The sequence below is a fragment of the Heterocephalus glaber genome, unplaced genomic scaffold, assembly GCF_053883595.1.
Source record: "Heterocephalus glaber isolate CG9 unplaced genomic scaffold, H.glaber_assembly_v1.0 deba00001509, whole genome shotgun sequence".
Taxonomy (NCBI): Eukaryota; Metazoa; Chordata; class Mammalia; order Rodentia; family Bathyergidae; genus Heterocephalus; species Heterocephalus glaber.
The window spans coordinates 32,196,979-32,211,218 of NW_028258325.1; the positions used below are offsets into that span (position 1 = coordinate 32,196,979).

A 14,240-nucleotide genomic window follows, 5' to 3' on the forward strand; every position below is an offset into this window, starting at 1 on the left:
ACTAAATTGTCCAACCTGGACTCAAACTTGTAAGCTTCCTGCCTCGGCCTGAGTATTGGGATTACAGGTATGTGCCACCATGCCTGGCTGGCACACTACATTTTAATGGATGGTTCACACGTCTTCCTCATCATGGGCTCCTGAGGGAGACTGCTTTGTTCACAACAGTGGCACCAGGGTCTAGCAAAGCACCTGGGCTCAGAGAAAGCTCTTAATAAATGCTGGTTGACAGGTGAACAAATCGACCATTTCCCTCTCATATGTATGCATATGAGCAATTACATGTTGACAGACACACAGCAATGAGTAAAGTTAAAAATCACCGTGTTTTTTCTCATCGGGAGAACTTTTGTGCCAGTTTCGGAGCCAGCGGAGCAGTTTGTTGGCACAGCTCTGGTCGCCTTGCTGTCCAATGATGGTCTTGAGTGAGGTTGGCTTATATTTATCCACCCAGAGCAAACTGTCCACTTTGCTTTCACTGCTCTCATCAGCCAACTCCCTAGGCCTGCTGTCACCATTTGTCTCCTCAGCCACCTGCTCCTTGAAGTCCAGGCCTCTCCGAAACACATTTGTTACCTCTGTTTCCTTTTTTATTGTCTTTGTAGAGCTGTCCCTTTTAGGAGTCTGCTTGTTCTTTTTAGATTCTGATTCCTTCTTGTTTGGACTAATTTTTCTTTTCCCTTGGTTATTTTTTTGGGGTGTTCTCTCCAATTTGGACTTTCCTTTCTCCATCTTAATAATTGAAAAAGGAAGAGAAAAAGAAATCTGATGAGACCCAGAGAATTTCTATCCTGCTAAAGGACCTCCAGAGGGCAACTGAGATCTGCATAATCTCAACCTGGACTGGACTTCTCGTGATGGACCCTACTGTTGGTGAAGACCAAATGGATAAATAAAATGTGGTGCATATACACACGGTGGCCCATGAGAAGAGCTGAAGTCCTAATACAAGGTACAACACAGGTTAGCATCATGCTGAGTCAAAGAAGCCAGACACAAAAGGCCACACATATTGCATGATTCTATTTATACAAAATGTCTACAATAAGCAAATCCTAGGACCGGGGATTTAGCTCAGTGGTTCCAGCGCCTGCCTCACAAGCGCAAGGTCCCAAGTTTGATCCCCGGTACCAAAAAAAAAAAAAAAAAAGTAGAATAGGCAAATCCAGAGACAGAAAGTCCAGTAGTGATTGCCAGGGGTGGGTATGATGAGTGACTGCAAATGAGAATAGGATGGGTAGGGGTGACAATGTTCTAGAATTAGACAGTGGTGTACTCTTATGAGTACACTGACTTATACACCTTGAAGGGATGAAATTTATGGCATATGAATAATATCTCAATTTCTAAAAATGTTAACTGTCTTTGCCACTGGATGCTAAAACTTGTGGATGAATGTTTAAGAAACAGGATAATAGCATCATCTTAATTATTTGCTCAAGAAGGTGATCAATTACAAAGAGGAAAATCATCACTCTGCTAGAAGAGAAACTTGACAGATACCACCTTAACCAAGTAATCAAATAAGACATGGATGTCAACATCAGGTGGCTACAATGCACTGCAGACACAATATCACCCCTGTGGTATTCTTGCCAAAGATGAACAGCTTCAATATAATCATGAGAAAACAATCAAATAAACCCCAATTGAGAGACAGTCTATAAAACAACCCATACTCATCAAAAGTGTCAAGGCAGGGCCAGGGATTTAGCTCAGTGGTTCTGGTGCCTGCCTCACAAGCGCAAGGTCCTGAGTTCAATCCCCAGTTCCAAAAAAAAAAAGTGTCACAGTCAGAAGAAGCCAAGGAAAGACTCAAGAACTATACAGACTAGAGAAGGACTGTCACAGATTGGACAGAAACTCAATGTAGTGTTGGATCTTGGAACAGAAATAGGTTCTTTTTTTCTGGTACCGGGGATCAAACTTGGGTCCTTGCAGTTGCAAGGCAGGTGGCGGAACCACTGAGCTAAATCCTCGGCCCTTGGAACAGAAATAGGACAACAGGGCTGGGGATTTAGCTCAGTGGTTTCATTGTCTGCTGCGTGAGCACAAGGAACCGAGTTCGATCCCTGGTACCAAAAAAAAAAAAAGAAACAGGACAACAGATTCCACCGCTCCCAGGGCAGAGGAGGCGAGCCAATCGCAGAACCCAGGAGGAGGCTCCCAGGCCGCCATTCCACTGTTCCCAGGGCAGAGGAGGTGAGCCAATCCCAGAGCCCAGGAGGCTCCCAGGCCACCATTCCACCGCTCCTAGGGCAAAGGAGGTGAGCCATGTAGGCACCAGCAGCACCGCCCCCCAGCCCTGTGGAAATGAGAAGACATGTAAACAAGCTTCAAAAACAGACTTCCAGATCACCTACAGCAACCCCAAATGGAAACAAGATGGAACAATCTGATACTCAACCACCTGGACTCCCTAAACTGGCAACAAAAGAGGATCTGGGAAAAATGAAATCAGAAATAATTACTCAGATAACGGTAGAGATTGCACCCATACTGTAAGACATGATTAATAAATCTAGAGAGGACACAGATAAAAAAAATAGAGAAGTGAAGAACATGATGGAATCCCAACATAGGAAACAAATGGAATCCATAAAACAGATACAAACAGATTTCCAGGAGATTAAAAACTCCACTGAAAGTCTACACAGCACAATGAACCAATGTGAGGACAGAATTTCAGATATAGAACATAAGATTGTAATTAGTGACCAGGAAAAGAAAAATTTCTTTAAAATTGTAAGGGACTACGAGAAATCAATCTAGCAGCTGCTAGATGATGCAAAGAAGACTAACATAAGACTGACTGGAGTCAATGAAGAAACAGGAGAGAGTGCAGATGACATAAAAAAACTGTTCACAAAAGTGATGACAGAAAACTTCCCACGCAGGGGAAAAGAACTTGACATACAGATAAGTGAGGCATATAGGACTCCAACTAGCCTTGATCAAAAAAAATCTACACAGGGCCCGGGATTTAGCTCAGTGGTTCTGCATCCTGCCTCCCAAGTGCAAGGACCTGAGTTCGATTCCTGGTACCAAAAAAAAAAAATCTACACATAGGCATATGATAGTTAGGATTACAAAAACCCAACAGAACAAAATTCTACAAGCAGTGAGAGAAAAGAAACAAATCGCATACAAAAGAAAGCCCATCAGAATCACAGCAGACTTCTCAACGCAAACCCTCAAGGCAAGAAGAGCTTGGAATGACATATTTCAAGCCCTAAAGGATAACAGCCTCCAACCCAGATGGATGTACCCTGCAAAACTATCTTTCAAAATTGATGGAGAAATAAGATAATTTCATGATTTAAAAAAGCACCTTAGGAACTTCATGAATACCAAATCAGCACTCCAAAAAATTTTAGACAATATCCTAGGAAAAGACAATGAGGATCACAACCCCAGGAAACCCAGCAGAATGAATCTGTTGGGCATGACAAATTAAATGCAAAGGGGGAGAATCCAACAAAAAGTCATGACAAGGCTTTTAAAACTTTTAACTTCATCTCCCTAATGAGTGTATAATTCAGTCTTGTTATTGTACTGATTAGTATTTTTCTGATTCTAGTGTTGCACACCTTTCCTGGTGCTGCACTGGCTATTTATCATCTTCTTGTGTCTACTTTTTAATTGGGTTGTCTATTAATGAGCTGTAAGAGTTCTTTATATATTCTGGTCATAGGTTATATGCATTGTAAATATGGTCTGTTTAAGGACTTTTCATTTTAACGATGTCATTTAAAGTTCTAAATTTTGGGCCAGGGATTTAGCTCAGTGGTTTCAACGCCTGCTACGCAAGCACAAGGACCTGAGTTCGATCCCTGGTACCAAAAAAAAAAAAAAGTTCTAAATTTTGATGGAATCTCATTTATCAATTTTTTTTTATACATCATGTTTTTTGTATCCTAGGAAGTTCTTGCCTACCCTAAATTCATAAACATTTTCCCTTATAATTTCTTCTTAAAGTTTTATAGTTTTAAGTCTTTCATATTTAGGTTCATAAATCCTTTCAAGTTATTTTTATGCATGGAAATAAAGGGTTGAGGTAAATTTTTTATATATGGATACCAGGTGTTCTAGTGCCATTTGCTGAAAACACTATCTTTTCCTCGGCTCTTGAATTGAGTTTATATTCTATAAAATGTTAATGTGAAATAATCTTTCAAAACTCAGTGTTCCATATATGTGTGGTTCTATTTCTAGATTCTCTGTTTTATTCCAATGATCTATATGTCTTTCCTTACACGAACACTGCCTGGATTACTGTGGCTTTAGAGGAAGTCTTAAAATTAGGTACTAAACATCTTCCAACACTTTCTTATTTTTCTTTTTACTTTTCTAGGTCCTTTGTACTCCTACATAACTTTTAAATTTCAATATCCAATTCTTCATTTATAGCAAGTATACACAGACCTGAATTTTTATATATACTTTGTGTTTCCTAATCCTGCTAAATTCAAATACAAGTTCTAGGGGCTCCTAGAGATTTCTTAGTATTTTCTCTGAAGAGGATCATTTCCTCTACATATAAAGATTTTGCTTCTGCCTTGCTAATCCTATCCTAATTATGTCATTTTATTGCCAGACTGTTTTGGTGGGGCCTAGGTTTCAAAGTTTAATGGACAGATAAAGAGTAAGTATATCTGCCCTTGTTCCCCACCTTAAGGAGAAAGCATTGTATCTTCTCCATTCATATAAGGCATTCTCGCTGGAAGTATAGAGTACATGTCTTTAATCTGTTAAGAAGGTTCTGTTCTACTTCTAGTCTCCTGATAGCTTGTACCATGAACAGCTGTAGAATTTAGTTCAATAATTTTTCTCCAACTAGTGACAGAATCATATGGCTTTTTCCTTTCCTCTGTTAAAATGATGACTTTTGGGGGTGGATCTTCCTTCCAATGCTGAACCAACACTGCCAGCCCTATAACAAAACCACTTTCTACATCCTGCTAGATCTGACTTCTAATAGCTTGTTTTGTTAAACAAATTTCTATCTATGTTCATACTTTTTTCATCTATTATCTTTATCTAGTTTTAGGATTAGCACAATGTTGATTTCCTAAAATGAGGGGAGAAGTGTTCCTTTTTTCTGCTTTAAATGTTTGATATAATTTATCAGTTAAAATGTACATGAGCCTGCTGTTGTCATATAGGTAGGCTTTCAAGCTAGGAATATACTTTCTTTGATAGGTGCTATTCAAATTTTATATTTCCTCCAGAATTAGTTTCATTAATTTGTCTTCCAAGGTACTTCTTAGAAGTTGTCAAATTTATTTCAAAAAAGATTCTTGTAATATGCTTCCTATATCCTTTTAAATTCTGTAAAATCTGTGGTAATGTCTCCTAGATCTTGATATTGTAATTTTAAAAATGTATAATTGATATTGTGTAAGAGGAAGAAAAGATCTAAAGGAGCAAGAGAAGTGGGAGGGGTAGGGGAAAGAAGGCAAAAGAAAAAATATGAGAAAAGGAAAAAAATGGAAACAAAGTCCTTGTAAATAGGGAAGGGTGGAGGGGGTAAAGGAAGGGCAGGGGAAGGGGAAAAAAATAAGAACCAAGATACATCATGTAAAGGTACAAGATCCCAATGATGGATGTAACTGTATTGTATACCTAAAATGTACCAATAAACTTAATGGGGAAGAAAAAAAAACGAAATAGGACAACAGAAGACAATGTGAAGTACAACTAATACGTGTAATTTACAATATGGTATCACTGTTAATTTCCTGTTTCTTACCACTTTACTATGTTTAAGTAACACAAATCATTTCCTAAGATTTTTCTGACTAGAATAAACTGGGTGGACCATCTTGCCACTTTGATGACATGCTGGAGACATTACTCTTGGGATGCTGACACACCTGTGTCCTAAATATGGAAAAGACAGGTATATAGTTAGAATCAATGAGGCTAACACTAAAAGAAGCAGAGAGAGATGAAATAAATAAAATATTCCGGTCTCTGGATGCAGAAGTTTCTAGACAAAAACATGCTCCCAGCTTAGCTGCTCATAGCTTAGCTATGTAAGCTAACATTTCATTTTTTCCTACTTACTAAAGCCAATATTTACTGGATTTCTATCACAACTGAGAAAGTCCTAATAAAATGTATTATCCTGATATCTACAACATATCCTTTAAAGAACTCAAAGCCAAACCTTTGTGTTAAAGTCCAAGTAGGAATACGGGATATAAGGAAAGTTTAATAAGTAGGGATGTGGAATACACTGTCTCCTTCCCCACCCCTACACCCCTACTATTGCTTTGTGAAAGGTAAGGAAACACAACAAAGACGATGTCCTAAAGCAAAGCCTTCCAGTCAAAAGGAAATTCGGTAAGATAATTTGTGGTAGAAGGGGCAGTTAATCATCTAGCCAATGGCTAGAACCCAAGCTATGGCTCCATGAAATGGGAAAGTTTCTGTGCTCTAACTTATATAAATCAAGTTCATTTTATACAAACCTCAGCTTCAACTGCTATTTCATACTTGGACTTCTTGCCTGGCATAGTTCGAATCAGATTCAATAGGCCATCTTCATCAATAATTTTTGTCCCCAAGGCTGCTGCCTATTGATTAAAAATGCAAATTATCAAAACTGCATCCTAACATTCCTTTCTGCAAAGAAAAAAATAATTCTAAGGCCTACTAGTAGGTAAAAAGCAACATTTATAAATTAAGTATCACTGGAATTAAAAAAAATTTTCTTTGGAAAAGTACCATTAAAAGGAAGAAAATGACAGATACACTCCCTAAGAGTGGTAGGTTGGCAGCAGTAATGTCATATTACTGCTTCTGTGGATTGCTTAAAAAAGGACATAGCCAAGCACCTAAGTCCCCTCTTCACACCCTCTCCCATGTTAACTCAATACAGGAGATATTTTCCACCACCTTGTTCTCTCCAAGTGATTGACTTTGACTGTCTAAGGCAATCAGAGAAGTTCTGCTCCTCCCCAATGTCCTTATAGCTTTAAATGTCCACATACAGCTCTGGCCAATGAGATGTAAGTGGAATCCTACAAGAGAGGTTTCTGGGAGAACACTTGTCAGTAGTTATAGCTATTATGACATCTTGCCATTGCTCCCTTTCTCTGCTGTCAGTACAGGCAACATGACGGCATTACTGTGTCCCTTATGTGGAAAAGGCAGGTACACAGGTAGAATGACTGAGGCTGACACCAGGAGAAACAGAGACAGGAAATGAAAGGGTTCTGAAAGCACTGCAGTCTCTGGATCCAAGAGTTCCTAGGCAAGACCCACCTTCCATACAGCTTAGCTCTGGGAGCCAACATCTTTTCCTTTTTGCTAAAGCAAATGGGGCTGGATTTCTATCACAATTGAAAAAGTGAGGACTAAGGGCCAGGGATTTAGCTCAGTGGTTCCACCGCCTACCCCAAAAGTGCAAGGACCTAAGTTCGATCCCTGGTACCAAAAAAAAAAAAAAAACAGCTAAAAAAGTGAGGACTTGGGGCTGGGGATTAAGCTCAGTGGTTCCAACGCCTGCCTCAAAAGTGCAAGGTCCTGAGTTCAATCCCTGGTACCAAAAAAAAAAAAAAGTAAGGACTAAAACTAGCATGATACACGTGATAGAAGTGGAAGAGAGGACTCATCTAGCTCCATTATCCCAGCTACTGTCTGCCTTTGGCATTCTTGTTAGGTGAGGAAAATAACCAGCAGTTTATTTAAATCATGGTTGACTGAGTATTCCGTCACTTGAAACTAAACATCCTACCCAACAGACCTCTGACTCTTCCCCTTAGAGCTTCCTTTTAAAAACAAGATGGAATACATCATGGCATATATAGGAATAGGTAGAACTAGAAGGAAAAAAGATTACATTCATTTCTATTCTTAAAAAAAAACCAAAAAAACAAACTTAAAAGAAAGTCAAGTTAGCAGGCACTGTGTCTTCAACTGGAAAACCACAGTCCTGGGGGTGAAGTCAACATTTGATGTGGAGAAGAAATAATGTACGAACAAAGTTCCTTTTCCACTTTTTTTCTCTTCTGTGGAAAGGACATCACCACAGTCACATCACAAGGCAAGCAGGCTATCACTGTGTGCAGAGCACAGTGGGACATACTTTGTCACTCTTGGACTGTCCGCTGTCACGACCCATGACAAGGTAGTTTGTTTTCTTGCTGACGTTTCCTGTTACCTTCCCCCCATAACGTTCAATTAGAGACTTGGCTTCATCTCGCTCAATGGACTCCAGCACTCCTGTGATCACAAATGTAAGGCCTTCCAAGCAATTTTCAGCTCCCTAAAAACAAAAATGTTCAAGCAGAGAAATTACATGGTAGCTTTCCAAAAAAACTTGGCATCAAAAGTGCAGCAAGTTGATTTCTCTCATTTGACATCATAAATAACTTCAGTATGAAAAATTGGCTGGAATTTTACAGCAAATACATAGAACTTGACACTAAATCGTGAGAAATTCTTATGTAGCTAACATTTAATAAACTTGTAAAATGAAGACCGAGACATACACTCAATCTACTAGCAAAGCTTAGTAAAATTACCCATTCATATTATTTCCCATTATGTTCTCTTCTTTTCATTATGTTTTTTATATTTGAACCATTAACTTAGTTAATTTAAGTAAACACCCAAATACAATTTGCCCACATAAACGCCTGCTATTGTTAAAAGGGAGTGCTGATTGGGAAAAGCTTCTGAAGTTTGAGCTCCCGCCCTTCTCTCTGCTTACTATGCTACAACAGTAAATCTAGCGAACTGTGAGGAACTTAAAGGAAAGATCATATCATTTCTTGATTGAAAAGGTTATCTGAAAAAAAAAGAAAAAAGAATTTTAAAAAAGGCTGGGGATTTAGCTCAGTGGTTCTGGCACCTGCCTCGCAAGCGCAAGGTCCCAAGTTTGATTCCCGGTACCAAAAAAAAAAGGTTATCTGATAATCCAAGAGACACTAACCAAAAAGTGCTGGATGGAGATGTCATGTAATTTTAACTGCAACTGCATATATTTACAATATAGTAAAACAAAAATTGTATATGACATGTCAAGTTACTTACTACTCTAGAGAACTGAGATCAACATAGACTTAAAACAGGCTTGAAGAAAAGCTAAACAAAATGCAAAGACTTTTTCAACACAAGTTCAATCTTTTCCATCCAAGGGAAGAATCTTTCTTCTAAGACCGCCCCCCCAAAAAAGAACAGCTATGAATCAGCTTGGAAAGAAAAAGTTTGCAACTCAAGACCCCTTCAAGCCCTACAGTTCTAGGGTTACAATGATTTGCACCACTATAGGTATTGAAATCCTCACTAGATTCAAATTTTAACCTGGAAAACTCCAAATATGAGGCCTTACGTCCCAAACCCCAACCATGTACTGTCGCCTGAGTGACCACGCACTCTAGCTCAGTATCTTTTCACTCTCCCAACGCTTCCATGCTAGAACTCTACAGCTCTTATTCCAGGAGCAGCAAACCGACCAAATGCCTGACCTCTCCTCCAATACTCCCTGCACAGCCCTACCTCCCCTGAAACCTGCCTTCCCTAAGGACAGCACTTTGCCAAAGTCCTCTCAGGCAAGGACCTGTTTGGTCTTTCAGGGTTACTCCACATACCCCAACCCACTAGCCGCTGTAGGCTCACCCCTTCCCTCCGCCCCCATCCCAGCCTCACCATCCTCAGTCTCTCTTTAGTGGGAAATGGAACAGCACATCTTTTTGATATCAAGCAAAGTGAAAATTAAATTTATATACACTCTGTACATGTCTCCTCTCCCCTGCCCCCTTCTCAGAAATCTCACACTACATTTGATTATCCTTCTCTTTCTTCCATTTTTTTTTTTTTTTTTTTTGGTACCAGGGATCGAACTCGGGACCGTGTGCTTGTGAGGCAGGTGGCAGAACCACTGACCTAAATCCCCGGCCTCCTATCCTTCTCTTTCTAGTGAATCTTCCATCTTCCCTTCTGGTAGATCTGGCCCTTCAGCAAAACACATGATTTTAGTACTTCCTACCTTAAAAATGCCCACATCTCTCCCCTAAATCCCATCCTCCATTTCTACCGAGGAGTGTTCTCTTCTCCCCTTTACAACCAAGCTTATCAAAAATATTTACTGTCTCCATTCTTCCTCTACACTCTTAAACCCACTCCCATCAGGCTCTCCTGCCTCCACCATTCTACTGAAACTGCCCTAGCTAAGGTCACAAGGGCCATTATTCACATTACCATGTGCAATGGACATCTCAGACTCCTCTTTCCCAGAATCTTAGCAACATGACAGGCATAACCAACCATTCAATCATTTAAAAACACCCTCTTGCCTTTGCTTCTGTGATACTACCTGTATCAGACTTCTCTCTTATGTCTGTGGCTGCTTCCTCTCAGACTCCTTTCAGTTTCCCTCTCCTCTACTTCTCGCAGAAGTGGAGGACAATGCATTCATTTTGCTTTGAACCACTCTGTCATAGAGGACAATGCATTCATTCTCCTCTGAACCAGTCTGTCAGACGACATTAGCCCTCCAAATACTATTCACATGTCAGAAATGCCCAAGCATGCGTGCAGCCTTGACTTCTGCTCTGAGCTTCACACCCACATATGCACCATCTCCTCAGCACCTCCACATGGGCACCTCACGTGGCCAACAACAAACTCAGCCTCCCCTGGAATTGGCATTCGCCCACGTGCTCACGTCAGAACCAGGAGGTCAGCCCCATACTCACTGTCTCTCACTTCCAGTGTCCAATTATCCCAAGTCCTGCAGCTTCTACTTCTTCCACTGAGACTGTGTCACTTCTCAGCACTTCCTCTGGCCCTCAGACAAGTCCCGACCACTTCTCATCCCCTCGCCTAACTGCACTTCCAACAGCTATTCCCGCCACCTCTACCATCTACATGCATCAGTCAGAATGGCGTTTCGGATCTGCAAAGCTGCTCCCTACATTCCTCCACTGGAAACTCTTTCTCTTAGACAAAAGTCTGAAACACTGGCCGGGTGTGGTGGCACATGCCTGTAATCCTGGCACTCTGGGAGGCTAAGGCAGGAGGAGCACCAGTTTGAGCCCAACTTGGGCAACTTACTGACTTAGCAAGACGCTGTCTCAAAAGAAAAAAATATTTTAAAAGGCTGAGGATAAAGTTAGTCCAAAGGCCCAGGTTCAATCCCCAGTACCACCTAAAAATAAGTAAATACAAGTTCAAAACACTAGGCTCTGTAAGATAGGGTCCTTACTAACCTCTTCAGTCACTCTCATTTCCTAGTCCCTTTGCTCCAACTACTTCACTTTTCCTTTAGTTCCTCACACATACCATGTAAGATCCTTCCCTCCCTCAAGGACATCACATATTCTGACCCTCAGGTCACCGTGTTGCCATGACCCTCATTCCTCAGGTCCCCATCTCAGTATCATTTATTCTACATGTCCCACCTGAGGCCAAGTCCCTCTATTTTATACTCTAAAAGCGAGCACCCTGGATTTTTTCCTCCTGGCATATATTATTGTAACTGCAATTAAATAATACATATTTAACATTTCTTTAAGTGGTCAGTGCCAAAACGGCAAAGAACACTAGCATTGTCATAGCCCAGGCCTTCTAGGACTACTTATTATTTAAACAAAACATTTCCTAAATATTCAGCAGTGATTCATAACACCAACATCCCTAATTCATACAGAGGTGAATGAGACTTTCCAGTTGTTGATTTTAATTACTGCTTCTCTGTGGCTTGGATAAGCGTGATAAATACACATGTGGCCGCATGCTTCCTCAGTACTCTTACCTTTGGTATTTCCTTGGAGCCCAGAGCTTTAGGACCTTCTCGATTTAAGTAGCTTCGATAAGCTTGATAATTAGTGCGTTTCTTTTCTGAGTCTTCTGGACTAGTAGACTTTGGGGAGAGGGAAAGGAGGATGCACATTATACAAAATTCATAGAAAATTTATAACATATACCTAAACATTAAAAAGTCATGTCTATGTTTTGTCCTAAAATGAACTGTTTTAGCTATAGACAGATGACTGACTTACAAACATCCCTCAAAACTCTGCATGCTAAGGGCACAAATCTCAGCACAGAGCAGGGGCATAAGCCAAGTGTCAGCCTGAAGTACACAAATGAAAATTGTGTTTTACATTAGAAATCTGTATGAATTTTAAGTTCTACTCCATGATACATCTACGTTTACATTAAGAGAAAAATTAATTCTCCCTCACTTTAACATGATTGCCCAAGAAGCTATCCTGTATTTTCCTATGGACTTGTCAATCCCTAAAACATTATCCTGTGTCCTAGGGATAGCAGCACTCCAGTCTGAGACTCAAAGACTTCAAACAGCCAGTCAGCTCCAACGAGCTTCCCCATCCACCACCCACCCATGTGTGTTGAATCTCTCAAGGGATCTTGCTATGAATGTGGGTCAGAAAATCCTAGAGAAACTTCAAACTATCTATCCCTAGACTCACTTCCAGGGTCCAGGTATCTGATTCAGAAATTAGGGGTGGGGGGTATTAGGACAGATAGTGGGGGAGGACCCCTACAAGCCAGGCATGAGGGCACACACCTATAAACCCAGCACTCAGGAAGTTGAGCCAGGAAGATCACTGCAAGTTCACGGACAGCCTGGGCTATACAGTGAGAGTGCAAGGCCAGCCTGAATTACATAGCAAGACCCTGTCTCAAAAACACAAAAACAAAAACAAAAAAAGAACCACTACAAGCTGGTCCCTTATTTTTTCCACTTCCTATTTTACATTAAAGTCCCAAGCAATCCTAAATCCCTTTAAGCGACAAAAATATTAGTTCTACATAAATAAATGATGGAACAAATGAAATAGTTAAGCTGGTTTGGTTATGAGTTAAATAAACCATTACGGGCTGGTCCTAGAATCTAACCCTACTTTTTTAACAATGGCTCTCACACAAGTAGAGAGAGTACTTGTTCATCTCAAGTAGAAGCTTATTAAAATGCAGCTGCCCAGCCAGGCATGGTGGCACATGTCTGTAATCCAGGGTTCTCAGAAGCCTGAGGCATCGAGGCCAGCCTGGACAACATGGTGGGACCCTATCTCAAAATAAAAAGAGCTTGAGAAGTAGCTCAGGGCTGGAGCACTTGCCAATTACAATTACACCCTGGGTTCAATTACCACTACCACCAGAAAATATATCTATTTTGTTTTTTGGTTTTTATAGTGTGTGTGTGTGTGTGTGTGTGTGTGTGTGTGTGTAATTTTATATTAGGAAACATATATATATTAGGAAATATATATATATTAGGAAATATTTTTAATAAGCTTCACAATTGGGTATGATGCATATCAGCACGAGCAAGTTGTTCCTTTTTGATATTCATTTTTGGGTTTTTTGAGACAACTCACCATGTTGTTCAGGCTGGCCTTGCACTCACTATGTAGCCCAGGCTGGCCTTGAACTCACAGTGATCCTCCTGCTTCAGTTTCCCAAGTGCTAGGATTACAGGCATGCACTACCACAACTGGCTTATGACATTAATTCTATGAAAAAAATACTGAAATGTAGTTTATAAAATAATTTTGAAGTACAGCCATTTATGCAGTCAGAATTATATGACTGAGATCAATTGAATTTATTAGATTTCAATAGTCTCAAAATTATTTAAGTAAAATTTCTGAGAAATTTCTAATTTTGAAAATTACTATGAAGAGTAATAGTTCAATTAAAATTTCCTCATTTCATAAAAAGACACCCTCTGTAAAATGAACATGTTTAGTGTGCCTGAGGAAAAACATTTATCCACCTGATAAGTATTTAGTGAAGAAAAATCTGAGACCAAAAAGCTAATTATTCCTTTAAGCATATTTATGAGCACTGGCCACTAACAAAAGCATTTCAAAATCATCACCATTTCATGGTTCTGCACTAAAAACAATTGTGATGAGCCATTAAAATAGACAATGTTCTGCTTTTAATGCAAAGTGCCTAAGAGGCATGAAAGAAGAGTTGTTTCTCATCAGGAATCTAAAGAGGTTCCAAACTGGAGATTTAAGAACATTAACTTTTTCAATATATGGGGGGAAGGTCTTATGAAAAGCATTCATTATTTCACCATTTTTCTTTGAAAATTATTTTAGTAACTCACCACTGATATACAGAGCAAAAAGGAACAGAGAGGGAGAAGAGGGAAAGAAGAAATAAAAAGAATTACGATGTGTTAGGTATATGTACCAACTCCCCACCATGACAGTAATCATTATGTGTTACAAACATGTAATAATAAC

At 39.8% G+C, this 14,240-nt stretch overlaps 1 protein-coding gene across 5 annotated transcripts in view; it reads right to left on the bottom strand.

The window, feature by feature from the left end:
* The window catches only part of Rfc1 (replication factor C subunit 1), an 85,840-nt gene that overhangs the window by 18,320 nt on the left and 53,280 nt on the right, over positions 1-14,240 (bottom strand). For all 5 annotated transcript variants that reach the window (XM_087187481.1, XM_087187480.1, XM_087187478.1 and 2 more), the window contains exons 11-14: positions 11,768-11,875; positions 8,096-8,275; positions 6,477-6,581; positions 324-732 (exon numbers count right to left, since the gene is read on the bottom strand). In XM_087187481.1, coding sequence (XP_087043607.1) covers positions 324-732; positions 6,477-6,581; positions 8,096-8,275; positions 11,768-11,875 — 802 coding nt within the window. The remainder of the gene's footprint in view (positions 1-323; positions 733-6,476; positions 6,582-8,095; positions 8,276-11,767; positions 11,876-14,240) is intronic.